Source organism: Xiphophorus hellerii, chromosome 9, assembly GCF_003331165.1.
Source record: "Xiphophorus hellerii strain 12219 chromosome 9, Xiphophorus_hellerii-4.1, whole genome shotgun sequence".
Taxonomy (NCBI): domain Eukaryota; kingdom Metazoa; phylum Chordata; class Actinopteri; order Cyprinodontiformes; family Poeciliidae; genus Xiphophorus; species Xiphophorus hellerii.
This window is the reverse complement of record NC_045680.1, coordinates 13,451,277-13,476,980: the sequence shown is the minus strand read 5'-3', so window position 1 is coordinate 13,476,980 and position 25,704 is coordinate 13,451,277. Positions and strand designations below refer to the sequence as shown.

The 25,704-nt window shown below is 37.2% G+C and overlaps 2 protein-coding genes across 4 annotated transcripts; both read right to left on the bottom strand.

Moving 5' to 3' along the window:
* Positions 1-3,392: 3,392 nt before the first annotated feature.
* mindy4 (MINDY lysine 48 deubiquitinase 4) lies at positions 3,393-11,478 on the bottom strand. The gene is made up of 18 exons (XM_032572837.1): positions 11,004-11,478; positions 9,481-9,600; positions 9,182-9,399; positions 8,843-9,101; positions 8,549-8,766; positions 8,389-8,441; positions 8,208-8,308; positions 8,000-8,116; positions 7,797-7,888; positions 7,210-7,311; positions 6,573-6,636; positions 5,664-5,729; positions 5,505-5,572; positions 5,340-5,403; positions 4,910-5,071; positions 4,518-4,698; positions 4,103-4,181; positions 3,393-3,955 (listed from the first exon to the last, which is right to left on the bottom strand). The coding sequence occupies exons 1-18, from the start codon at positions 11,061-11,063 to the stop codon at positions 3,907-3,909; spliced, it is 2,073 nt and encodes a 690-aa protein (XP_032428728.1). The 5' UTR covers positions 11,064-11,478; the 3' UTR covers positions 3,393-3,906.
* Positions 11,479-12,130: 652 nt separating this feature from the next.
* Positions 12,131-23,210, bottom strand: nexn (nexilin (F actin binding protein)). Of its 3 annotated transcripts, XM_032572834.1 has the most exons (15): positions 23,066-23,209; positions 20,738-21,146; positions 20,448-20,645; positions 19,047-19,131; positions 18,806-18,954; positions 17,032-17,235; positions 16,773-16,946; positions 16,394-16,582; positions 15,807-15,998; positions 15,028-15,072; positions 14,634-14,828; positions 14,152-14,373; positions 13,215-13,409; positions 12,757-13,120; positions 12,131-12,605 (listed from the first exon to the last, which is right to left on the bottom strand). In XM_032572834.1, the coding sequence occupies exons 2-15, from the start codon at positions 21,095-21,097 to the stop codon at positions 12,592-12,594; spliced, it is 2,586 nt and encodes an 861-aa protein (XP_032428725.1). In that variant the 5' UTR covers positions 21,098-21,146; positions 23,066-23,209; the 3' UTR covers positions 12,131-12,591. The 3 variants fall into 3 exon arrangements, with proteins under 3 accessions (XP_032428725.1, XP_032428724.1, XP_032428726.1); XM_032572833.1 differs by lacking the exon at positions 12,131-12,605 and having other exon boundaries at positions 12,635-13,120; positions 23,066-23,210; XM_032572835.1 differs by lacking the exons at positions 12,131-12,605; positions 15,028-15,072 and having other exon boundaries at positions 12,637-13,120.
* Positions 23,211-25,704: the final 2,494 nt, after the last annotated feature.

Below are 25,704 nucleotides of genomic sequence, written 5' to 3'. Positions count from 1 at the left end.
ACACAATTACACACAAGCATCAAATCCCCTTTCTGGTACCTTTGAGAAATTTGGTGTAATAAATAGTAAACAGAGACCAAAGCCATGCCATTTCCTTCCTGTCAGACTGCATCCAGCCTTGCCAAAGCCCAGGGGTGAAGAGAGGAAACACCTTAATGTCGTCACCTTCTGCTCCAGTGTTATGGCTAACAGCTTCTTAAGCATTTTCACATTTCAAAACCACAAACTTCACTATGCTTTTTGGAACTTTTTGTGGTAGACCAAGCCAAAATAGTGCACAATTGCACATTTTTATTAAGCCTCCTTTAACTTAATACTTCTAGATAACATTAATTACAAAAAACTTCCACTTGTGAGATATTTAATCTTAGAGGTTTCCTAGGCAATACTAGAAGCATGAAGACCAAAGAAACAGAGCAGACAGGTCAAGGGTAAAGTTATCGAGAAATTGAAGGCAGGGTTAAGCTACAATGCAATACTCCCTTGAAATATTTCATAAAGTCCTGTTTAATTCCAGACCAAAATACAATTGAGAACCTCTGACTGAGCTTGACCCATTCTTTTTTTAAAGAAAAATAAGAAAATGTTTCAGTTTGTAGATATTAAAAGCTCCTGGACATATCCCAGAAGTCGGAAAATTAAAGCAGCTGCAGCTGATTCAGAACCCTGGTGCTCATGTCTTCACTAAAACTAGGAAAACAGACCCTCAGGTTAAAAGTCCTCACACTGGCTCCCTGTAGCTCAGATAATATACTTTAAAATACTTTTGTTAGTTTATAAATAACTGAATGGCTTTGCACCAAAATACATTAAAGATCTGATATTGTGTCAACCTTCGAGACCATTCAGGTCTTCTGGTTCAATTTAGATCAAACATGGAGAAGCAGGATTAAGTTTTTATGCTCCTCTAATCTGGAACAAACTTTCTGAAAACTGTAAATCTAAACCCATTTGGCAAGCGTTGCATTCAACTGTTTCAATTAAAATATGAAGTGAAACATCCTTAATTTTACTCTGTAATTCAACTTTATTTTCTGTGTTACAATATGTCGCCACAATCTTCTTTTTGTGCTTTCCTCACGTAAAACACTTTGTCTTGTGGCTGCAATGTGTCAGGCAAATAAACTTACCAACAGTTGGTTTTACAAAACATTGACTAAACATTTTTCAATTGTTTTATTCGTAAGAAAGTATGTTTTTAAAAAGCATGTCATTTTACTTCAACTATAATTTTTGCACAACTTGGTTTCAATCTATCACATAAAGTTAAATACTTTTAAGGTTGTGGTTTTAAAGTTGAAGAACCGTTAATACTTGAAAGGCATCGTCAAAAGTCTTTAAGGTGAATTTGAACCTCTGGTGCCATTCCTTCATTGCTGCTAACAGCTCACTAAGGGCATTCATTGGCCTGATTTTTGTCTTTAACCCTGCAAACATAATAACATGCTTGTCGAACATATTTCATGCTGACACACAAGCATGGTTACTTATGACGTATATCAAACCACCTCTCCCCTCATGCGCAGAAGAATTTTCTGACAAAAGTGCACACGATAATCCAATTTTGGAGACCCTTAAGGATTTATTCAGGCAAAGCATCATATTTATAGTGCATGCAGTAGCCACAGTGGCTGTAAAACTGTCAGAGGGTGAATAGATTTACGCCATGTCTCATGATTAATTCATTTCTCTTCTTATGTCTTTTGGGGAATGCACAAATCCCGCATGAGTCACCAATAATATACATTCAGATAACAAGGTCTCAATTAAGAATTTGCCAACTGAAAGATGAATAAGCTGTCATCATCACAGTGAGATCTTCCCCAACAGCTTCATTGTGCCAAAGGGAAAATGTTGACAGTAAGTAAAACAGGTTCTGTTTTGTGAAAATATGTTGATGAACATTTTGACCCAAACCACGGCTGATCAGTGATTTGGTCTGTGGTGCAGCAGTTTGACGAGGAGGGAGCTTCTGGTTCTGCCAGCTGAAGGGTCTTTGATCCCCCTGTGCTTGAGGTGTTGGCAGTAAGTCTCTGCCACCCCCTCTGCATGTCCCACACTGACAGTGACACTTTCTTTCAATTTGAAGAAAAACCAAAACAAATTACTGGAAGACATCTTTCTCTTCGATCCTTGTTATCCCAACCTGATGAAATCATGTGATCTCAGTTTATTGTACTGAAAGAAAAAGCTTGAAGCTCATGATTAAAATGAACAAACAAAAAAAATCTTAAGACAATAAATATGTTTTATTACAGACAGTGATATTTTGGATTATTTCTTATTTAAATGTCAAGATTAGTAACATGTCTTAATGTAAATGTTAGTTTGAGCTGAACTGTGAAACCAGATGATCAGTGATAAATCCTTTAAACCGAATGTGCTCATTAAGTAATTATTCACATTTTGATTCCAGTGATAAAATTAGATACATTAATTTAAATACACTAATTAATCAACTGAGAAAAAATGACTTTCTCCATCAGATTTTCAGTCTAGTAACGGGTAAAAGCAAGGACGTTGTTTGCTGATTGGATATGATGCACGCAAAAACAAAAAGACGATGTTCAACAGTTATTGTGGGTAAAAAATAAATAAAGTTTCCATTTACATGCGACTAAAAAAACAAAATGTCCAAATTTATTTATACCCCTCTCACTAATACAAGGAAAAGCCTATTGTGTACTATAGCAATCAAACACTACTACATACGAACTAATGACTTTCCACTGATATTCTTTAAGGTTGAAAGGCCTCTGTCTCATCAGTCTCAAACTTTGAAAATTTAATCAAATTGAGCCACTTCACTTTTTTTTTTTGCCTCAATGAGATTTGCAAAGGACATGAACGCTTTTTAGTCAAGACTCTCAGAATCCAGCACTATGCAAGGATCTTCAAGATTTTACAACCAGCATTGCCCACATTCATATATATGCCGTTTTTATTGATTTTTGTTTTAGTTTTTAAACCTTTTATAACATTAATCTTGCAAGAGAAATTATCACTTGTGACTACCACATTCTCTTGAGAGTTTCCAGTGTAGGGTCACTTATGTTTTTTTTTTATACTTTATATGAATACCACTGTAACTTTGTGACATTTAGACATTTTCATCTTTTTACTCAAAGAAAACATCTGTTCACAATTAATCTGTGCAAATAAGATGCTTTAGAAAAACATGGAATATTTGGAAGGGTGCAGAGGCTTAAATATTCCCACAATCTCACAATCCAATAAATCAATTTTAGACAACCTCTTGCAAACATATCCACTCCGTTACTTTAAATCTAAATCTGGTGAGTGGGTATGATTAATTTTGGGAAAAAAATGTAAAAACCTCCATAAGACCAAAATAAAAAATAAATTTGTTAATTAAACAAAGGAGACACCAATGTTTGTAGAAAATTCTTGTTTTATTATCCACCAAAAATAAAGTTTATATACATAAAATTGTGGTGCAAAGCATTTTAAAAGTATTGCTAAATAGTAAAAGGCCACAGAAAGTTTACATTTACAGTTTGTTTTTTTATGAAATATTCAAGACTCCTTGTAAATAAGAACTATCTCATTTAATAATAAATGTGATTAAAATGAAATATAGCGGTTCTTAAGGAAAAAATGGTTAGGGCAACAAGTACAATGCAGGAAATTGTTTTTTAATACTGACTATTTTTAACCATGTTTTGTAATTGTATTGATTTAATTTTTACATTCACATTTTTAAATTAGAATTTAAACTTTTAACCCAGACACTGAATTTATGCTGTGACTTGTTTTTTGTTCATTATATTTTTCTCTTTAGCATGTTTTGTAGGGAAGAAAAAGATAATTTTACAGTCAAAATAACATCAAAATGGTTACATTTGAACACAGCCATTATTTGAACTTTTTAAACAGCATGATTACTCAGAGAATTGGTTCGGTCTCATTCCAGTTGACTGATGCATCTTTCCACCTGCATGAAAACAAAACCAAACTTTTTAGGGCACGAAGAACAAATCCAGGTAAGCACAAAATGATGTAGAATTTTTATTTAACCAAATTTATCAGTTATTGTGCACATTAAGAAAAAGGAAAAAAAATGGGCAAAACAAGGTCCTACCGTGTCCTGATGCAGAGCTCAAGTGGAGGAATTAGATCAGCATCAACTTGGTGGTGTTTCTGTGCCAATTTGCCGAGAGCTGAACAAACAATTCACATTTTTAGTTTGGTTCAAAAAAGGTAAACTAAAAAGTAAACTTTCATTAAAAGAAAGGTCCAAATAGATGAAAACTGTTAGTGAGGTAAAACATTGCAACAGCTGTTCATGCATAATCTAGGTCTAAATCAGTCACTGTCTAATGTACTGTAATTACAATTAGTAGTATCGAAAGGGAAAACGCACTAATCAATAAGTATTTCCTGTTGTCGGGGAATCAGGAGAAACAATCCATAAAAAACTAAGAACATATTTGAAGCATGTGGCTGCATTTAAAAACAAAGATGATTAGATCTAGAGAACTACAACACAAACATACAAACAGTGAGGCGGATTTCCTCCTGCTGATTGGCCAATCCATCATAATAATACAGATCAAACTCCAGGTCTTCATCTTGATTTGTCAATAGCTCCCTCTGCAGGCCAAACAGCACACTGAAGTGACTTTCACTGCACACCACCCAGATGGGGTAAGAAGGAGACTTCAGGTAAGCCCCCACCTAAGGCAGACAATATGAATATTTAATGTTTTGGCATATAAACGCTAGTCTAACACAATTGTTAAATCGTTTCTGTGTGCAGTAAGACCCCGCTGATGACAGAACAACTTGATTTATACTAGACAAAAAAATCAGCTGCACTGTGATATTCTGTACTTGCAAGTATCCCAGATGTGTCTACCAGCACCGGGAAGAATTCAATACAACTCACCTTACAGATATTATAATGTTCAAACAAGGACAGCAGGCCGATTTGGCATTGGTCCTTAATTCCCTTAAGCAAAGTCATGTTGTCATTTCCTGAGTCCAGCTCTATATCGTTGTCAAAGACGTTAGAAACCGCTCTGCCACAGAGCAACAGATTCACCAACTCCTGAAGGTAGGGGGAAAAAAAGAAAAAGAAGACAAGCATGGATGAAGGATGGACAGAAGGAAGAGGTAGGAAAAAAGATTGGAGGTCAGGAAAGGAGGAAATATACAAGGAACAACAACATTTAGATGGGATTGTTAGAAATATTTTTTTGTCTCTCGTTTTCTTCTATTTTGTACTGAACCAGACCTGGAAAATACTCAAATCCAGACTTTGTAGAAACGCTGTAAATTTGGCTTGATGTTATCCAACTTAAATAGATTGTTCAAACCTGAGTGCAGTAGCCATGAGCTCCTATCAGTGGGGTTGTATGCAGGTCCATATCCTCTCTCACTCTGAGAAGATAAAAAAATTTATTAATTAACAATACAATCCAGTTCAAAGCAAGTTCTTCAGAATGTCTTGTTTTGAAGAGACACAAAGGGTTTGCATCTACTTTTCAATGGATCGAGAAAGAACAGCTGAGATGACCAGCAGGACGCATCCGAACATCCCCATTTCATACTGGGGAATAAAATACAAAAAACAAAAACATCAAAACAGAATATCTGGCAGGCAAGACGGGAAAAACTGAGAAAAGTGGCGAGTTCTTCACCTGCTCAATATGCTGCTCTAGAATGACCTGCAGATCTTTGATGTTATCCACAGAGAAACACGTCATCTGGATCAAAAGGTGTTCAGAAACACATAAACTTGAAAATAAAAGCTTAACGAAAGACAACAAAAATACAGAAAAACATAATAACTCAGCATGAAATTTTGGGCCTTTAATGATACAACTTGAATATTTTTTACAAATGAAAATTATATTCACAAGTTGGAATTTGTTGTGGATAATTTACACAAGCTTAAATGTATATACAGTACACCGATTCAGACGCCCTCTGTTCCAGACGTTTTGTAGCTATCAACCATATTCAGATAATGGATGGACTGATGGTTTTATGTCATGGACTCTAGTTTTAAGCATATACCATCAAGCTTTGAATAATGTTGAGGTCTAGATCATTTCCAAAGTGTAGCTTAACTTCGCTTCAGTTTGGGTTTCGGTCCGGTTGGAACCTGATTTTGTCCAAGTTTTAACTAGTCAGTTGTTGATTTAGGGGGAAACTGAATAATTAATCAATTTACTTTGTGCGATGCACAAGTATCACTGACAGCAACGCAGTCTGAAAAAAATTATGCCACCACCACTATGCTTCACATTGTTCTTTGAACTGAAAGCCTATCAATCTTTGCTTTGTCCGACAATCGGCCTTTCCTCCTGAAGACACTTAGCTTGTCTATGTGGCGAGCGCTTTCTAGGTGGGCAGCAAAACTAGTCTAAGAAAAGATTAAGTAAAAGTTAGACAAGTTTATAAAAATCTGAAAATGTGTTTGTCCTAACCCCGAAACATCATTAAAAAGGCCAAAATTAAGAGAACATTAAATTATATGATGAGTGTCCAGTATGTAAATCTCTGATGGAAACTGTCCTATCGTACAGACAGAAGAACCTCTGTACCTTTTCAAACAATTCCTCAGATCTGTAGTGTCCAAATGTGGTGAAATGGCTTCTTCCTGAATTTCTGTTATTTAAAAAAAAAAAAGATGAAAGAAAGCAAAAAAATATAAACACTTTTAAATAGTGGTACATCTGGTCAAGCAGTTCCATAGGGGAGTTCTCAGATAAATAGGTTTGACAGGTGGTGGAGATGTGAACCCAGTCTGTCAGAGACTACTGATCTGAATCACATACTGAACTGATCTGACCTTAGATAACATATTCTCACAACTTGACATAAATATGAAAAGACAATGGTGTGGTTCTCTGTGTTAGCTAAAACCCTTTAGTGACCTAAATAAGTAAGCTCAGGTTGCAGCAGATATTATGTTAAACAGTAACATATGGCAAAATGAAATCATTACTAGACAGCAGAATTAATAAGATTATTAATTCATAGTTTAATTCATTCACCACTACAAAACAAGAAGAAAGATGAGCAAAGAATAAGAAAATTCTTCCACAAACCCGTTCTGACGCAGAGGTCATTACAGCAATTTTTTACTTCTTTAGGGATCGACTTTCGACACTGTTATCACACCTACAAATGTCAGCGTAAGAGGCAGGTATTTTAACCAATTAACAAGCGTTGTCTTACATTGCAACTACAGCTTGTTTTTCCTCCCCGGCTCTCCACAAAACTTCAGCCAGAGCCAAAACAAGACAGTGTCTTCTGGTGCTGCTGGAAGGTCTTAGTCGTCTGAAAACAAAATGAAACGTCAGTCTCAACCACTTTGTCTGCAGTTCCAATCCAGATGATACAGACTTTATATAACAAACAAAAACTAAGTTGTGAATAATTCTTAAGTGGAAAGAAAATAATACATGGCAGAAAAGAGAATGCAAGTAATTTGTGTGCAGTTTTAGATTGGGATCAAAATTTTAACTACCATATGAAACCTTTTAATAAACCAGCTTTCAATTATCTTACAAATGAAACATGCTGACAGCAGAATTATAATGTGTCGATGACTTTCTTCAGGAGGGAAAGTGAAGTGTCATGGAAAAAAAAGTTGACACAACAAAAAGACCAAACAGCCAGACTGACAATGGTATACTTAGAAAAAGTATATCACATAAAATCAAAATAAAACACATTATAGTTTGTGGTTATGTAGTGCCAACATGTGAAAATGTTAGATTAAGACCCAGAATGGCAAAGCTTTGATGTGAAAGCTCACTTACTGAAGGATAACATCTCCCCCATCAGTGTTTTCAAACAGAAGCTTCTTCAGAAAAAATGCTTGAATTGATGCCAGGACTCCACAAGGACCACCCTGAAAAAAAAAGAAATAAATAATAAACTTATTAAGCATTAAGAGTGATTTCAATAATAGACAGGAGAATAAATATGTACTTGAATTTATTTTAAAGTATGATCAAATCACCTTTCTCTGCACAATCCCGTATCCAAGGTCATGTGTGTCAGAAAAGGTAAAACCCTGATTCTTCCACTCAGTGCTAAAACAACTTAAGCTGGAACCCAGAAGAATTGTTTTCAATTCCTAAAAGAAAAGGAACTATTAAACAAACAACCTCAAATCAAACAGAAGCTGTCTCTGGCTGGTCTCTGTATCGGTGCTGTCAGAAACACACCGTGGTGTTGCGATGGTCCATGGGACGGCCTGGAAATTTAAACTTTGAAGCAGCGCTATGAAGAGACACTTCAGGCAGACCACCAGAGTCATCAATGTCATCTGAAAATGTAATAAAACACATCCATTTGGCAAATCAAGTTGTTAAACACATCTATGACATTTCTTTCTTTCAGGCTTACCTAAAACCATCTCAGCCAGGTTCAGCTCATGGGCATCTGGTTTCATCTGTACTCTTCAAGAAACAACAAGATATTAAAAACCTCTGATAACCTTCTGAATACACTTTCACTACTATGAAAACATACAGTACGATCCAACTACTAACAAATGAGTATTTACTTTATTGTGTTTACTGTTCTTTGTCCTTTACTTCTGAAGTCCTTTTCTTTCTGGTTTTCTTCTTTTAAATCAATGGACTCTAGATTTTGTTCTTCCCAGCTGGATGTGTTTTTGGCAGTCAACTCAAGTCCATCCTGAGTCTCCCTGCTTTCCTGATCCCTGATGAACAATGGTTGAGAAACTTCGACCCTTTGACTATGCCTTTTTCTGTTAGATTCCTGAAATGAAAACATAATTTAATTATGGAGGAAAAATATCAGAAATATACCATCTACAGGTTTCTAAGGTAATTACCTGAGCTACTGGTCCGGCCACCATGCCTCGCCTGATGCGGCTAGTTTTGGTTTTCGAGGTGACCCCAGAAATTAAACATTTACTTTCTTTCTCTTTTCGGGTGTAGTTCTCCTTTTTCGAAGGCATTGGTTGCTGGCCTTCTTGGTAATCTGTGTTGTCAATTAAGAAATCATTTGGATTCAAGGAAGTGGGTCCATCTTTCTTTGAAATCATTGTTAAATCTGTCACCGGAATGCTGCATATTTCTTTCACTTCAGAACTGTAAAAAAAAAAGTCATGCAAGTAAAATACAAAAGCTTCAATGGAATAAAATAATGCAAGTTTGTAGCTGTTAAATACCTCAATTCACTGTGTTTGCTAGAACAAATCGCTGGTGTAATTTCATCCGCTTTTGTTTCATTTATTATTGATGGCGATCCTGCACGGTAATCAGATGTTGCGCCTGTATTTGGGACCACCTGTTGAGAGTCTCTTGTGGTGATATTTTCATGGTGTAACCGTTCAATGTGATGCTTCACGATGATTTCCAACAATGTTTTCACAGGCGATTTCTGAATCTGCAATTTTAAGAAAGTCAGTTGCAGACTATTTAGGCAGATATGTATATAAAGGTGTGGCATTTATTATGATGAATTTACTTTATTTTGTCTGTAGAGATCTTCAATGTTAAGCATCTCCTTCAGCAGTGATCGGTTATTGATACTGGCAGGCGTGCGTGGATGTTCCTCATCCATACAAGCAATGGTCCTTTTCAGGCCCTGTGCAAAAAACACCACAGAATGCATGAATGGATGGTGGGAAGGCAATTTTGTTTATATACAGCAACAGTTAGAAAAGCTCATCGGGAAGGCCAGCTCTGTCTTTGGACGCCCCCAGTGCAGGAGGTGGGAGACAGAAGAACTCTGTCAACACAACACCAAGGATACTGGGAGCAGACTAGAAGGAAGACATTATAACCATTATACTCCCAACAAACTCAAAATATCCCTGCTGTTATTTGCTTAGTTTTTTCTTATTTCAAATAACATTCCTGCTGTTATTTTCATAATTCTGTTGCTTGTACAGTCTATTGTTTTTAAACACAAAAATCCACGCACATTTTTCTTTAAATGATCCTTTTAATCTGAATATACTAATTGTAAGAACTGTACTACTTTTCTTATGTTGGAAATTTGCCCTTACTGTACAGTCTGTTATTCAGATTTTTAGATATTCTACATTAATGTGAATATGCCTGCTTCCACTTATCTTTAACTTGCTGCTGGTACACTTGGATTTCCCCACAATAGGTCAATAAATGATATTTCTATTCTATTCATGCATAAGTGTGACCAACAATCAAAGAAAAAACTTCAAAATAATATCATTGGCACTCTGACACATACTGTATAAAAAAGTTAAATGACAAATACTAATTTACTTAAAACTCTCGTACTTCAATCAATGATACCTACTGGACAAACAGTTAGCATAGTGACATTCTTTGATCAAAATTTGCAGGTAAGAATTGTGTTATGATTTGTCTGATTTCTGCACAACCCAGCTCTATCAGGGAGTTTGTTCCAGAGGGAAGAAGAATACAGGTTTAATTCTCTCTCACCGTGGCCAGTTCTGCTCCACAGAACATAGAATAAGATGGTTCTACATGGTTCATAAATTTTATTTATTTAGGCTCAAGAGCAATAGAAAAAGTATGAAATCTTCAGCAACATTTGAGCTGCAGCTGTTTGTATAATACGCATCACTTTTGCCTATGTCCTGTTTTGACTAAGTTTGTTGCAAATCAGACAAAGCAAGTACGCTGGTTAAAAAAAAAGAAGATTAATGATCATTGGAAAACATGTAAAAGTCTGCTCCGATTAATATATTCCAATTGCTTTATCAATGAATAGCATATGAAGACACATAATAGTCCTAATATTGCTCCAACCTCCAGCTTTTCGATCACTTTTGGGGTTTATGCTTGATTCAGTTGTTCCCTTTATATATGTAAATGACAAAAACAAAGCAAAAAGTCAGCATAAACATCATATCATGGAACATGTCCCAAAATAACATGCTGACCACTGAGAGGGTGATGCTAACACGAGCTAGGTAGCTAGTTAGCTAACGGTCTTCACAGAAACCGAGTTCTGTTGACCCCTAGCCTTCGCTGACTTACCTTCCTGCTCAGATATTCCCGCACTAAAGACGAAGAAATTTCTTCAACCGAAGGGACCATGATAATGGTAGCGTGTCCAGCTGCAGGAAATTCGGTGCAGAACTTCCTAGTTAGGTGGACAGAACAATAACGCGACGAGATCTCCCAGGAAGAAATACTGTCGTTAGCAAAGTGTTGACTGAAGCGGTGCCTCCTCGGTTGCTGCTTTAATTAAACGAAATTGTTGTACGTTTGCACACTGGTTGTCAGATCAGGAAGACTGATGGTTGGTGGAGGGCATCAACATGTTTTATAGATCAGTGAAACTGCGCAGCTGGTTGTTCGGCAACGCGTGTTACCATGGTGATGAGAGTCGCTCTGGTGTTCCACTAAATTATGCTGTATTTCAGAAAAACTATCATGGTCACCATAAATCCTGTAGTTTTGATATCCGGTTCAGTAATATCCAAAAAGTAAAAGTAAAATGTGAAAGGATAACATTTAACGATCAAAAAGCTTTGTTGTAAAGAATCATATTTACCAAAGACATATTTGTTTTTGCAGAATTGTTATTCTTAAATGAGGAAGAAACATACATATATAACCTAAGGCTGTAGTTCCCAAAGGTGGATCACTAAATGGGATCGTGAGATTCTTTTCACCTAAATACCAAAAATGACAATGAAAAAGCATAAGCCTTTTAGTAATGTTGCTAAAGATGAGAGAGGAAAAAAAAAAAAACAGGACTTTTAATGCTAATTGTTTTGTCCTTGTACCATTTGTTCACTGATTCTGTAAAAATGCTTATACTCAGCAAAGAGTTGAGGTCATGATTTAAAGTGACTAAACCATTATTATTTATGATTCACAATATTCATTATCATTATAAAAACATATAGTGACAGAAACTGCACACATTGACGGTTTCAATCATTCATCAAAAAGATGCATTATTTTATTTTATTAAAACTTGTTCTCTATTTATAATATAATAAGACAAATCACCAGGCTAGCCTACTTTTCATTAATTATCAAACAATAAAAGATTGTTCTTGACAAATAAACAATGACATCTGAATCAAGAATTTAGAGAAAATTGGCATTTTTAACATTGTTCATGAAAAATAATCAATGACCAATTGTTTTTGTCAGATTCTGCATATAAAAATTGGGATGTACACATGAATTTATTTCCTGCAAAATGTGACTGTTGCAGTCGTACTTTGATAAGTGTTGCCTCTCGATGTGAGATCTGATTAGTCTTGTTTGCTGTTTATGGACTATAAAAGTGTGATATTTACAATGTAGATCAACAGCATTTTGAACTGATTAACATTGTTGAGGTTTTGCAACAATAACATATTTGAAGCACAATGCGACCCCTGGTGTTGAAACAGGAATCTGTCTGTTTTGGCACAGGTATAATCCAAAATCCCTGCAGGGTGGGCAGCATTTTTCATTGAGCAATACGTAAACAACATAATTTCTTGTGCATGTGCGTGCATGTGCTGTGTATCCTTGTCTTAGGAATGCCAAGCATACTGTCCGTCCCTCTACCATTTGACCACAGTGGATGATGTTTTACATTGAAAAACAACAGGGAGAGGCTTCAGTAGTCATAAGCTGCAAGACAGAAACAGAAGAACTGTTATGAAAGTTTGTTTTTCAGCCTGAGTTCCTGAACAAGAGGAGCATGCGATCCACTTTGTAAAGTGAGGTAAATTCCAGGGAAAGATCACCATGCAGGCATGCGGTCACACCAGAGTGGTCTTACTTTCTATTGTGAGAATGCAGGTACTTGCTGCTGTGCCCCTGCTGTTCACAGCCTTGCACATGTACTCCCCCTCGTCCTCCGGGAAGGTCTCCGGCAGGTAGAGGCAGTATGTCTCTCCTCTTTCGATATACTGATAGTCCTCACAGTCCTGGAGCATCTCTCCCTCAAACCACCAGGTGACCTCTGGCTTTGGCTCTCCGGTGATCTTAACGGTGAACCGAACTGGCTCAGAATCCACCACCGACTGGTTTTTGAGGGGCTTTTTAAACCACGGCGCACCTGACCTCGCGTGATCTTCCTCATCTTCATAGGCTGCAGATCCGTTGATGATGCTGCCTTCATCCTCGCCGTCATCCTCTTTTTTCTGCAAGCAGACAAAAACAGTCAAGTTCTCTTACAGGCATCCAATGAAGCCTAAGTGAGCCTATTTCTAATTTGTATGTGACACAGTCAGGTACTTTTTGCAGCGCAGCATCAATTTCTTGCTGTTCAAACTGCATCCTCTGCAGCTTCTGCTCCTCTATTCTCCTCCGTTCTTCTTCCTCTCTGGCTTTGGCCATTTGTTCGAACCGGGCCCGCATGTCCACCTTCTGTTTGAACGGCAGGTCGTCAGATCTCACCGAAGTTGCCTCTCTTTCTTCTTCTTCCTCGTCCTGAAATGCATAGGGCATATGTACAGTTCAAACAAGATTTCTAAAAACACATTGTTAAAAGACATGGCCATTGTTCATTTGGAAGTCCAGTTTGCTTAAACACCTTAACCTCCATGTTTCTTCAATATCCAATATTTCAATATGATGCTCTTTCCTCTTTCTTCTTGCCAGACTGGGTTTTTCTGCTCCTGTTGGTACATCAGTGTTTTTCACTGTGGATGACACTATCTTACCAGCTTCAGTCAGCATCTTCCCATGGTCTTGTTGATACACACATTTCTTAACAAATCCAGTGAATCTCTGAGATAAGTAGGACCGACCTCCTGACTGCTGGACGTTCCTATGGCCGAACTGTTTAAAAGTGTTGTAATCTTAGTTTGAAAGCCTCTGAATTTGAATAAAGCATTTTTCTGGCATGTAGAAACAATCTTAAATTACCTAAATGGTTGTGTCTCTTTTTATACAGTGGACATACTGTATGTAGTATTTCATGTCTATGTGTTTTTGAATTATTTTTCAATTAATTAAACTACTATATTTTGCTTTTTGATGTATTAGCTTTTGAAAACTAACAATTTTTGTCTTTTGACACAAGAACTTGTTTGTAATAGAAGACTCATTCATATTTTCACAGTAAGACATCTAGGATTGTTTTAGGTTTTCAAGGGTCTTTAAGAGTCAGCGCAAACTATGTTCTGCAGAGAAAAGATAAATTCTTCATATAACATTTCAGTCCTTTTACCTCCTGGGCCCTTTCAGCTTCTCTCTGTTTAATTTCGTCATCAATGGCCTTCCTCCGCTCTCGTTCCATCTCAATCTTTTTCTGGATCTCCTCCTCTGTCAGCTGCTTGATTTTCTCAAATTTGGACTTGAGGTTTTTGGCCTTAATGGAGCCAGTTTTCTTGAGTTTTGTCAGCTCTTCGTATTCCGTGCTTATGACGTCTGAGCTTTCGTTTATTTCTTCCTGTGAAATATAGAATAGAATAGAATTCAACTTTATTGTCATTGCACTGTCACAAGTACAAACAACGAGATGTCATCACAAATCAAGTGTTACATTATGAAAGTTTAGAGCCACAGTCCAAAATTAAAACAAAGAATATCGGTGTCATATTCACAAACATTTGTTTGGATGAAGTCTAGCAAATGAATTCAAACCTTAGGTGAAGAGGTATCTAAAACAAATGTGTGGTTTACACAAGACTTTAAAATTTAAAGACAAACCTCTCCCATCTCTTTTCTGAGCTGCTCAAATTCCTGCTTTTCCTGCTCCAGTTTCTTTTTGCGCTCCTCAGCTTTGCGTCTCCTCTCAGCCTCTTCCTTTTCTTTTAGGAGCTCCTCAAAGTTGATCTCCAATTTTCTGGGGTGCAGAGCCTCCTGAGACTCACTCTTCACCATCACCTCGTCATCTTCCAGCACCTAAAAGAATATCAGGTAACGTAACATAACGTAACGTAACATAACGTAACGTAACGTAACGTAACAAGGTAACTCCATTCCCACTATGCATTTAGAGTCAGCATGCATCCTGTTATTATTCTGCATGAAAATCCAGATTTAAATTTGACTTTATAGTATTTTTTCAAAAGGTTAAACTAAAAAAAAAAAAAAACCTTACTGTTTCATCTCCATATGCAGATTTTTCCTGATCCAGGATAGGGCTCTTAAAGAGATGATTTGGAGATGGTAACAGCAGTACAGACATATCACTTGAGCCCAGTAGAATAATATAGAGAACATATATAAAGGCCAAAAGTTTACATACATCAATTATGAAAGTCTTAATCATTTGGATGTCTTAGTAATGCATTTGCACTGTTCTTGTTTTTCTTATATTATGGACAAAATTATAATACAGCATTTTTTTTTTTTAATCAATTTCTCAAATGTGCCATCATGCCTTGCAGTAAAGCATACCCCCAGCATGATGCTACCACCAACATGCCTGTCAGTTGGTAAAGTGTTCTTTAGTTTGTAAGTTTCAGGTGTCATGACCCTTGAAAATAAGTGAACTTTATTTGATAACCAGCTCCATAATAGGAAACAGCTGTGATTATGCCACAATTGTACTGAGGGTGACAAAAAATTCAATTTCTCTGCAGCCTGCTAAAGACTGTTTAGCAAAAAAAATATTAACAATTTTTTTTTTTTAATATTTGAGCTGCTGTGTATTATTTTGTACTTGATATTAATAGAAAAACCAGCATAGAAAACAGTCTCAGAAGCATAATTCAACGGCCAAAATTATTATGACTTTCATAGCAATGATATGTAAACTTATTACTGGCACTGTGTAAGCACTATAAAAAGGCTGAACAACGACTGAACTAAGTCATATTAGTAACAAGCCCAACACAAACGTGCTGTAAAATTTGATCACTGAGTCACTTGGCTCACCATGCTCTTGCGAGCCTCAGCAAAGAGCCTCTTCTCCTCCTCCAGCCTCCTCTTGGCCTCCTCCTCTGCTTTCCTCTGCTCCTCCTCACGTCTCTGCCGCTCTAAGTCCTCGAAGCTGGCGCAGATTTTCCCAGGTTTGCTGCCCTCTAGGTTCAGCAAGGCCATCAGCACTTCATCATCTTCATCTATCAGCTGAGAAAAGAATACAATGTAAGTTTAAGGATCCTTGGTAATGTCTGTAAATAATCTACTTCTTCTATGATTCCTCTGAGTTTTTTCCCTGGTATTATTTCCTCTATTTGGGAGGTGTTCTGTGGACTTATTCTACCGATGTTAGTTTTGTGTTACTAATTCAACCTTTTATTTTTGACAAATCCTTTCAGACATAATAACTAAGATTCAGTTAAATATTTTCTGTTTTACCCACAATTTATTATAATAGCCAACAAAACCTGCAAATTATGGGGATGTTTCCTCAGAAACAATTTTAGAAGGTAGCCTGTGGATCTCTTTGCAAGACAGCTTCAAAAACCATGCACATATTTATACAAATTATTTTTTTAAGCAAAAATGAAAACAATATTGACCATGCTCTTCCTTGCTTCAGCAAAAGCTCTTCTCTCCTCCTCCATGCGTCTCTTGGTCTCCTTCTCTGCTCTCTTGCGCTCCTCTTCAACTCTTTGTCTCTCCACCTCCTCGAAGCTCAGCCTCAGTTTTCCAGGACGAATCTCCTCTTTGTCCTCCTGATCCTCCTGGCTGACGTCCTCATCTTCTTCCTAATTAGATGTAATCTTTTAGGTTTGCTCAACACGTATTAAACACAATCATAATTTTAATTTTTAATTGTTTTGAGAACTTTAATTGTTGCACGTGGCGCTAAAGTTCAGGTTTTAGCTATGTGAACATGCACATTAAGTTAAAAAAAACATGTTGCATTTGTTTTCACACTTGATGTATTTTGTTTACCATTCCCTGTTTTGCCTCCTGAAAAGCCTTCTTCTCCTCCAGCAAACGTTGTTTGGCTTCTTCTTCAGCTTGCTTCCTCTGCTGCTCCTGCCTTTCCTTTTCCAGCTCCTCAAACGTCAGCTTCAGCTTTCCAGGAGTCACCGACGACTTCTCTGAAGGTTTTTCTTCTTCATCCTTTTTCAAATAAAGAAGACCCTTATGTCTTCTTATGCCTTATGCCATGGTGACGTTGTAAAAGCAGCTTAAAAAGTTTTTTTACCTCTTGTTGAACAATAGAGCGCCGCTTGGCTTCCCTGAAGGAGCGTCTGTTTTCATCATACCGTCTCTTCTTCTCCTCCTCTACCTTTTTCCTCAGCTCCTCCTCCCGGCTTTTCTCAATGTCCTCGAAGTTCATCTTGATTTTGCCTGGAGGTCTTGACTGCTTTGCTGGAACCACACGTATCAGGATTGTGTCATCTCCTTCCTGTAAAATACATAAAAATTCACCGTGAGGTTTGGGTGTGAGAGTGGGACACTCTGCAGGTCTACTGTCACCATTTGCAGTGGGTCATTATGAGGGTGAGGGGTGTGAGTTCAAGATAGCCGAGTCTAAATCTGTCACAGGATGGAAGTCTACAGCAAATTTAGAAACTGGGATGTGTGGGAAACAGTTGGCAGGCCTGGGCTGTCTACACCTAGCAGCTCACTTCTAGTTCCTTCTAGATTGAATCTTGTTAACCTCAAAGAAAATAACTGAACGAAAATAAGTGGTGAGTAAAAGTTGTAAAGCAAGTGCTTAAAATCTTGAATTGTGAATCTTTAAGCAGAACATACACACTGACATTACATTTTTACATGACATTCACTGTAAGTTAATTTGCAATATATATGATTTAGCTTTACTTCATTTGTTGATACAGGAATAGCTCAAAACTGATTTCATTTAAGACAACTGAAAGCTCTCTGAACTAGACATTTTTATTCTGTTCTAGTAAATTTTCATAACATGTTAAATTTAAGGGCGAATTGCTTTTCTAACATTTGTCAATCTCTTGTAGCTTTACCCCTATAGCTTAAAGAGAAAGAATGAATGTTTTTAGTCCTTAAAAACCAATGTACTTTGGGGGCAAACTATATGCAATATCTGTTCATGAGCAAGGACTCAGCCAGAACTGATTCCAGATCAGCTTTGCAAATCTGTTTCCAGTTTCTCAGTGGAATATTTTAGCTTCTACTTGAATCAAGGGAGAAGTGACATAAAAGTGAAGGGATAGTGGTACCCTGGGAGATGGGTTACAGGTTACAGACCTGCCTTTCTTAGATTGAAAGCATCCATTTAAAATGAAGACTACTTGTTAAACTTCTGCATACAGTAACTTTACCTCAACCAACCATTTGTAGGAGACTTCAAAGTTGATCTCCTACAAGGATTGTAATTTTGGCGGTAAAATAGTCAGCTGACAATATTCAAGCCAGTTTTAAGATGTAATATATAGCAATCCATAAAGTAAATTTAATATCACAATTATCTGTCATTAACAGCGTCTTGACGGAGTTTTCCTTCTGTTATTCATTTCAGTTCTGTTAATGTCACTCACACTGCACTGAAGCAGAACTAGGGCACAGAGATAGCAGGTAACAGCCTGTGATTACCTATTTGGCACAAGAATACTTACATAACCCTTTCCTGAGAACTTAACAGTAAGCCTTGTGTTATTTTTTCTGTGCATAACAATTGGTAATCTTTAAATCATTTACCTCAAATCATTTTCCAAACTTGTGACACATTGAACACGCTGTCGGTTCATGGTCTTCACATGTCAACAATGCTACCGTTGGGTTTCAGACCTATTTCCAGCCCCTGCCAACTGTTCTCATCTCAAAAGCCACTTAAAATAACTATTCCAAGTGGCAGCTGAGGATTATCTCAGTCATTACAGAGGAAAGTGCTCTATTGTCACCATAAAGGAAGGACTGAACCACTCACACAGGCCGCCATGCTTCTCAGTAAGATATGAGACTCTTTGCAACCAGCTAACCCTGAGATCACTGACCTCAGCAGCTTTCTTAGCCAGTTCCTTCTTAATTTTGGCTTTCTCCATGTTGTCCTGGGCCTCTCTCTTCTTCCTCTCCTCCTCCATCCTCTTCCTCTCCTCTTCTTGTCTTTGTTTCTCCATTTCTGCAAACTTCCCCTTCACACTACCTGGATAAATCACACAGGAAGACGTAAGCCTTCAGCCTATCCCCTTCTCCGCCATATTCCTATTAATAGCTGCATCCCTTTATGTGTCTTACCTGTGATTTTGGGGACGTAGGACTTTTCCACCTTTTTCGTTTTTACCTCCTCTTCCTCATCACTGGAAGCAAGTAGTTCTTTTATCTGCAGTACATCAGAGAGAGAGAGAGAGTGGTGAGGTTAAGGTTTAGCTGGGATCATCTCCTCTGCCACTAAGGAGCCATACTGGTCCCAGCAAGAACTAGGGCCAAATCCCTGTTAATATCAGGGTCATGTGGCCTGCTGGTGGGCCTCTGATTGGCCTACAGTGTAGCTGCACAGATAGGGGATGAGCGTAGGTGTCCATCCCTGGCAGGCTCTGGCACGACAGTTTACAGGAGGGTTGTTGTGTCTGCTTATCAACACTAATCCACTCACATAACATTGAATCACTGCCTTTATTTTATTTCCTGCAGACTAGAAGAAAAGCTGTTTACTCTCAAATTCTGGATCTCTGGTTTTATTTTTACACACTAAAACTGAGTTGAAAATTTAAATTCCATTCATTTATTAATGAGCAAAATTATTATTATTTTTTTAATTCTGTTTTTTTTTTTTAATTGGGAGGTTTTCTATGTAATTAAGATCATTTGTAGCTAAACACCACTGATTTTCATCTACTGATTATAAAATGCATGAAAAATATAATGTGCACAAACAACAAATAAACTGTGTTAAATCCTCTGACAAGCCGCAGAAAATAGAAGAGAAAAAAAAATAGCAGCTCTGAGTCTTTGCGAAACACACAAAAATAACAAATAAATTAAATTAAACTCAATAGGGGTTGGGTGAATTTCTCACTAATTATTTCTGAACAGGCACATTTGACTCTTTTTTTTTTCATTCATTAAGCATGTTGAATATTAAAGATTTCTTATTTTTTGAAAAATAAAACAAATGCAGATTTTCTAAAGATTTAGCACAAACTTAAAGAAAAATCTAAATTCCTTGAATTAAACATTTAGATACAGTCTAGGTGTAACCTATTGTACAGCTAGTTATTCTAGTTAATCTGATGTGATCTAACATAAAAAATTAAGTAAGACGACAAATACTGCGATTTTGCACTATGTAGGTGAGCAAAATTTAAGATAAATAAATTACCTAATTTGTAAAATAATAATTTGTTGCAGTCAAGTGATTTGATTAGTGCATGTCAGTACAACTAGTGTTTAGTTTATGATTCAATGCACATTAATATAACTTTAAATGAAAACCAAGACAAATCAAGGCTGAAAATTATAAAACTGAAATGAGTTATTAAATGTGACCATTAGTATTAAGGCAGTGTGTCTGGAGCTGCAGCGCTCTGGATTAAAGACTAGACTCTCACTCAGACTGGCAGCTTCGTCACCTCCATCATGCCCCATCATGTCATGCAGCTCACAGTCGGACGTTAGTGCCGTTTGTCTCTCTTTGACCTGCTGCTTTCTGCGATTCCACTCCCTCTCCTTGACGTATTGATCCTTCCTCTTCTGCTGTTCCTCCCTGTTCCTCTGCCGGCTGCGCTCCTCTCTGGCTTTCTGCATGGCCTCAAACTTGTTTGTCACATCTCCTTTTTCTTTGTTCAGCTTCGGCACATAGGTCCTGGCCACTGGCCTTCTGGCCCTCAGCAGCTTCTACAGTTTGTACGGAGATTATAAGATGTTGTGAGTCAGATTTTAAGCTTATATAATGACACAATCTTGCTTGTCCAGCTCCAGTGTCTTACCTCTTTCTTAAAAGCCAGGTCAGACATGTTCTGTGAGTTGTCTGTTTCCTGTACTTGATCTTTACTGTCCGAAACACCATTGACAGCATCCTTTTTCTCACTTTCATCGCTTTCCTCTCCATTCAGTTGTGTTGACTCAACCTCCTCACTTGTTTTGTCTTTCACTCTGTTAGTTTCTCTGCCTTTGCTCTGTGGTGTCCTTTCACTTCTCTCCTCAGCATCGCTAAACGTCTCATCGTCCTCTTCCTGTCTCATTTCCTCCTCCGAGTCTTCTTCGGCGCTCGTCCTGTGCTCGTTGTCGTTTGCATCATTTTTATCATCATGAATGTCAACAGCTGCAACCTGTGCCACCTCAGTCATGTTTGTGCCACAATGACAAGTTGACAAACAGGATTTGTTGTAAATGTAGCTGCAAACCAAGGGGAGAGATGGCCATAATCAAATTATCAATATAAATGGAAACATTTTATAACACTTAAATTGCACAGTAGTACAGGTAGATTATTGAAATAAACAATTGTGCTCTTTGTTTATTTCTTTTAATAAAAAGTTGTTCTGTATTGAATTATTGAATAACTATTTAAATCAGAAATTGAATTAGACCAAATACAGCAATTAAATCTGAAAGTAACTGTATGATTGGATTATGATGGATCTGGATTCATTTGAGCCAAACTTTATTCAAAATTATTAGGTATGAACTAAAACTGTTTATCTTTCTAAGGTGCTTTACATTTTGAATTGTCCTATGTATTTAATACATTCAATACAAAACAAACAAAAAAGCAAACTCTGTTTGTGTTGGTTGCTGCTACTGGTAATGAAAACAATTGAAGTGGTGTGTCTTTTCCATAAGATTTTGGCCAAAGTCTTAATTACATTCTTTGGTATTAGCATTTTTATCACTGCAACTTGTCGTTGCAACAGTTAACTTGTTCAGCATTTTATTTTTTCAACATTAATAGTTAGTTTGTGTTTTTCTGATGTAATCTTAAAAGCAGATTTGAGGCGAAGCCAGCCATTCTGCTCCTCAGTCTGTTGAGAAAGAGTGCAGTGAAGGCCTGCTTGCTCCTATTTATATCCCACTTATGCACCCAGAACATGTGATCATTTCTATTTGTAATGAGTGATAGGCAGTTGGACAAAGATCAAGCTGGCACCCACATGTCGCCCAAAGGACCCTCCACAAAATGGCCAGACTCAGAGCTCAACAACTTGGTGAACAAAGGGGACTATTAGTCTTCCAGCTGTAAAACAGTCACTGTTTGTCAGCATCCACACACACCTTCTATTCGGAGCTGATGATCTTATTGCTGTAAATCAGAAATTGCTGCATTTTGAGCAGTTTAAGGTCAAAAAGGAGCGATCAGGATCAACACAATCAAACGTGAAAACACCACAGTTAAAGGAGAAACTACGGTGACTCAACCTGGATACATATACCAAGCTTATTCATGTTTCAAGCCTCTATAGTTCTGAATAGGATGAGTTGTTAAAATAAAAGTTTAAAAAGAGCATCTTTCTGTTATAACATTTTCAAAAGCCTGACTGGCTCAGATATATTCTTGTTTAATCAATAGCCTTTGATTTTCAAACCGGATGAATACCAGTAACACAGAACGATAAATATGGGAGATCACCTGTCATTTTCCTAAAGCATGCATAGCAACATGTCTCCTGGAGCTAAAATTTACTGAATCATTGTTACATAATATATCCTGTCAACTCCCAAACTATCATCAGTCTACATATTTTATTAACTAAACAAGAAAATGTACTTATTTCCAATAAATCTAATCTACAACCTGAGTAAAATGTTTAAGGTCTTTATAGTAACGCAGCATTAACTGAAGAAAATTGTGCTAACTGGAAAATTTTAGTTTCAGCAGGTGCTGTCCTATTTTTGTACACAGCTGGCACAAGAATTCATGACGAAAATAAATGAGTTTGACACATGTTACACTGAAAGAGTCAAGTGTTATCACTACCGCAGCTTAGAGCTTTCTTTGGGCCTTGCAGTGAGTGCATGTGAAGAAAAAGTGCAATTCACCAAAACACAGCAGGCTTGTAATAGGCTGGAAACAGCTAACTTTTCCAGGCAGTCATGAACAAACCTGTTAGATAAAATGCTGCTCACAAAGTTGAGTGTATACATTTTATTATTTTGCCACTCCTCTACTCATTGTGTTTTAGTTTTCACTTTGATATGTTTAGAAAAGATAATTCAACACAATTCTATGTCCAAAGATAAAGTCACAGTTATTTCATGTGAAGAAATAAAAGAGAAGGGCAATTGTGTTTTTAAATAACAAAACAAGAAAGTCTTACCTTCTGATAGTGTTTTAGTCCTCACGTTTTGATTCAAAAATCCTTTTTGTAGATAAAAACTCAAACCAGTGAAGTCAGAGCTGCGAGACTATCGGTGAGGTGTGACCACGGTCTGAACAGACCCTACTGGCTGCTGGTTGGGGGTCAGTGAGGCGTTTCCATAAAAGTACCGTTACTTTCTGCCGGATAGCGTGCAGGCCTGTCCCACATTCAGCTGTTGCCCAGTCTGCACGTCTGCACATGTGCACCAGCACCACACAGGCCTATCCTGGTTATTAGCCACAGCTGCATAAATAGTGAACTGCTCTTTGTATTTATTTTGATAGAAATAGTCACTTGCATCTTATCTGGACTAAATGGACTGTTGCTATTTTAACCAACAGAACAAAATGAAGTGGAAGGGAATAAACAATTTCCTTCCCCCCTGCCCTCTAAACTCTGAAAAGTGTGGCATGCATTTATAATCAGCTTTCTTTACTCTGATCAAATCTAGTGCAATCGTTAGCCTTCTGAAATCACTTAATTGGTAGTTAGAGGTTGTCCATTTGTGCATAATTTCAGTTCCACATAATGCTGCATTCAAATTGTCTCCAAAGTCTGAGCTGGAAATGACATCACACCCAAGTAGCAAGAGTTTTGGTTGCACGTCAGGAAGCACTTAGATTTTCTATTTGTTTTAAATCCTCTTACAATATATTTCTCGGGCTTAATGAATTACAATCTTTCAGAAGGGCTTAATGCTTATACCAATGGTGATTTAAACTACATTACTTATTTTTACGCAGCCATATTGGATACTGTACTCGAGGGAGTTTTGTTGTTTTCAGAACTTGAAAATCCAATTTTTGCAGTATAAAAAGAGAGCAGTGGATCTAGAAAGAACTCAGACATTTATTATCTAACATTATTGAACAAATAGCATCACGAGAACCAAGCAACACACCAGATATGTCAGGAGTAGAGTTATGAAGAGGTCTAAAGCAGAGCTGGGTCATGAATAACAAGCAAGCACCTTTGTCCGAAAATTGAAGAGAAAGACATAATTATAAACCTACAAACACTTGGTCGTCTACCCAAACCGACAACCCAGAGAAGCAGAGGATTAATCAGAGAAGATGCCAAGATACACATAGTGACTCTACAAAACTAAACTATTAGTTATGCACTCCACAAAGTTGGCCTTTATGGAGGAGTAGCAATAAAGTAATTATTAAAGACAGTCATCAGATGTGCAAAGCAGGTAGAGAGACAGACACCCCCAAAAAACTCAGAGTTGTAGTTGCAGCTAAAGGGGTTCTACAAGTGCTTTATTTAGGGAGCTGAATACAAAACCAAGCCATATTGTTTCCAATTAACAATTCTGTGTTACCTTGTTTCAATCTATTACTTTCAAATCTAGTGAAATACACCAGAGGGTTGAAATCTAATATGAGATGATGTGAACAAATTTCAAGGGGGATAAATACTTTGGCTAGGGACTGTACACAGTGATTTTAAACCCCTGACTTTCAAATTATTGTCTACACTTTGATAAGGGAAACCAACACCAAACTGGCTGAACTATACAGTGAAATACTATATATGTTATACACTTTTGAAGACGCTTGTTTTGGACTGAATTCTAAAAGCAGACTCTGATATTTGTGGTCTGCTTGTTGAATCCTTGCCAACAAAATTCTTTACTTATCAGCTGGAAAAGCTGTTTAGGCTTTTGTTATACCAAAAATAACCTGTATAACGCTGCCATTCTGGTATGCACTGACCGTTAGAGAGCTCAGTGACATGAAACAGTGTGTGTGTGTGTGTTGAGAAACTAAAGCTTCATATATTTCAGATGTCAGAGGTTACATAGGAGTCTGTAATGAATTGCATTGAATTGAATTGAATAGCTTGAGCCAGCTAAATGGGAGTGGGTAGCTGCTTATTGTACAAGGATGAAAATAAATATCATGCTGTAGAACCACTTAGTCTCATCCATGCAGAACTGTTGCTACACTGAAGAAACCAACCTGAAAATACGGAAAATTCAATTTTCTAAACAAACATTTTGCTCAAGCTTTCATAGTGCTACCATTACCTTTGCGTCACAGTAATCTTTAAGTTTACTGAGCTGAGTTTACTATTGCAAGACTAAATATAATAACAGCATTAAAAGCTATTCTGTTTCTGGAAACAGTTGGCATTAGTTGGGGCTTTGGGAAACCCCTGAGAATCAGAGTCAAGGCTTGGGCTGCTGTTCTCAGAGGTGTAACCAGACACTCACTGTGTCATTGCAAATGAAAGAGGCAAAGTAAAATAGCTCTGGATTCCTTCGAGAAAACTCAAAGGATTCTTTCAAAAGTCTGTGCATAAACACAATTTTTTTTTTAAATTGCATTAACGTGCAGAAACTAAATATTAGAGAGTTACTTCATACACGAAGCAGCTAAATGATGTCATTTGAGCTCCTCAAATATCCTTAAAGTCACCACAGAAGTCTCACCTGTCTTCGTCACAATATTTGTATGTCACCATGTTTATACATTTCTGTGAAACAATTATCCATCTTCAAAAGGTTTGCGATTTTGTAAGTGGCGTGTTAAATTTCATGCAGATCAACCTTCCCCTCAGTTTGGGGTCTGTGCTGTGAACTCTCTGGA

What these genes read in the sequence shown, in the direction of transcription:
- nexn (XM_032572833.1), bottom strand. Translation starts at nt 21,097, where the DNA reads ATGACTGAGGTGGCACAGGTTGCAGCTGTTGACATTCATGATGATAAA. An exon ending in GGAATCGCAGAAAGCAGCAG is followed by an intron (nt 19,132 to 20,447) that starts GTCAAAGAGAGA and finishes GATGTACTGCAG; the next exon opens with ATAAAAGAACTACTTGCTTC. An exon ending in CTGAAGCAAGGAAGAGCATG is followed by an intron (nt 15,999 to 16,393) that starts GTCAATATTGTT and finishes TTCTTTTCTCAG; the next exon opens with CTGATAGATGAAGATGATGA.
- mindy4 (XM_032572837.1), bottom strand. Translation starts at nt 11,063, where the DNA reads ATGGTCCCTTCGGTTGAAGAAATTTCTTCGTCTTTAGTGCGGGAATAT. An exon ending in ACGGGATTGTGCAGAGAAAG is followed by an intron (nt 7,889 to 7,999) that starts GTGATTTGATCA and finishes TTTTTTTTTCAG; the next exon opens with GGTGGTCCTTGTGGAGTCCT. An exon ending in GGGGGAGATGTTATCCTTCA is followed by an intron (nt 7,312 to 7,796) that starts GTAAGTGAGCTT and finishes TTTTGTTTTCAG; the next exon opens with ACGACTAAGACCTTCCAGCA.